Source organism: Perkinsus marinus, assembly GCF_000006405.1.
Source record: "Perkinsus marinus ATCC 50983 genomic scaffold scf_1104296942706, whole genome shotgun sequence".
Classification (NCBI taxonomy): domain Eukaryota; phylum Perkinsozoa; order Perkinsida; family Perkinsidae; genus Perkinsus; species Perkinsus marinus.
The window spans coordinates 53-1,014 of NW_003212058.1; the positions used below are offsets into that span (position 1 = coordinate 53).

The following is a 962-nucleotide window of genomic DNA, read 5'->3' on the forward strand; positions in this document are numbered from 1 at the left end:
AGAGTCCGACTTCCCCTCGAATCGGTAGCGATGGAGACATTTACTAGGGACGATCGGCATGGAAATTGAGCATCGTGCGACTTGGAGCCTTGACAGCACTTATCGACTACGACTTGCACGAAACATGCATTGTTGGTCGTTGAAGCAAGGATGACGGTCGCATGGGGTTGCTATGTGATTCAGATCATCACTACTGCTCACTTCTTGTAGTTATACTTACACTTTGCTATGCAAATCGTCGCAAGTATCTTCATCATGGCTGCCCTTGTATCCAGCGAGCTTGATTGGAGCAAGATTACTCTCGAGCCCGTAATGGCTCCTACACCAACTGCAACTGACGGCCTGGACCTGTCCGGCATCGTCCTTGACGGTCCAGGCACCACGTCAGCCGCAGTTGGCATCGACTTGTCAGGCTACACCCTCGAGCCGCCGGAGAGTGATACTCCTGCGGCCGCAGACCTGGACTGGTTCAGTGTCAGCCCCGAGGGAACGACAAGTCCAACAACTACGGGCCCTAAAGCAGAGTAAGCGCTGAACGTTTCTCGCTTCGATATGTCTCATCCTCAGTGTTCCGGAGACTGCTGAAGATTCCCCGAGTGGCAGCACCTGTGCGGCTAGCAGGGGGTGGCCAGCAGAGCTCGTTGGCGTTCTCATCGCGATCAGTCTGCTTGGACTGATCGCCAGCAGCGTGCAACTCTACCTTCTGAAGAAGATCGTGAACAAGACGCTGGTACCGGAGGAGGTCGACGTCGAGCTAGGGAGCAGGTAGAGGGACACTGACACTCGAAAGCTCGGAATCTGAATTATCTATCACAAAATATAAACTGATCGTTCACTATATGCATTCAGATACAGGATCCGAGAAGAGACAGAGACATCGGTGAAAGAGGTTGAGGTCAGCCCCTAACTGTCACAGTATAGCTTAGCATGGTCACATTATCATGCATGAACAATGGATTGAT

The 962-nt window shown here is 52.1% G+C and overlaps 1 protein-coding gene across 1 annotated transcript; it reads left to right on the plus strand.

Moving 5' to 3' along the window:
* Positions 1–255: 255 nt before the first annotated feature.
* Pmar_PMAR020363 (hypothetical protein) lies at positions 256–765 on the plus strand (the record flags this gene model as incomplete). The annotated part of the gene is made up of 2 exons (XM_002781356.1): positions 256–524; positions 568–765. Coding segments are annotated over 2 exons (467 nt in total), but the record flags the coding sequence as incomplete, so codon positions are not given.
* Between the last annotated feature and the right edge of the window lie 197 nt (positions 766–962).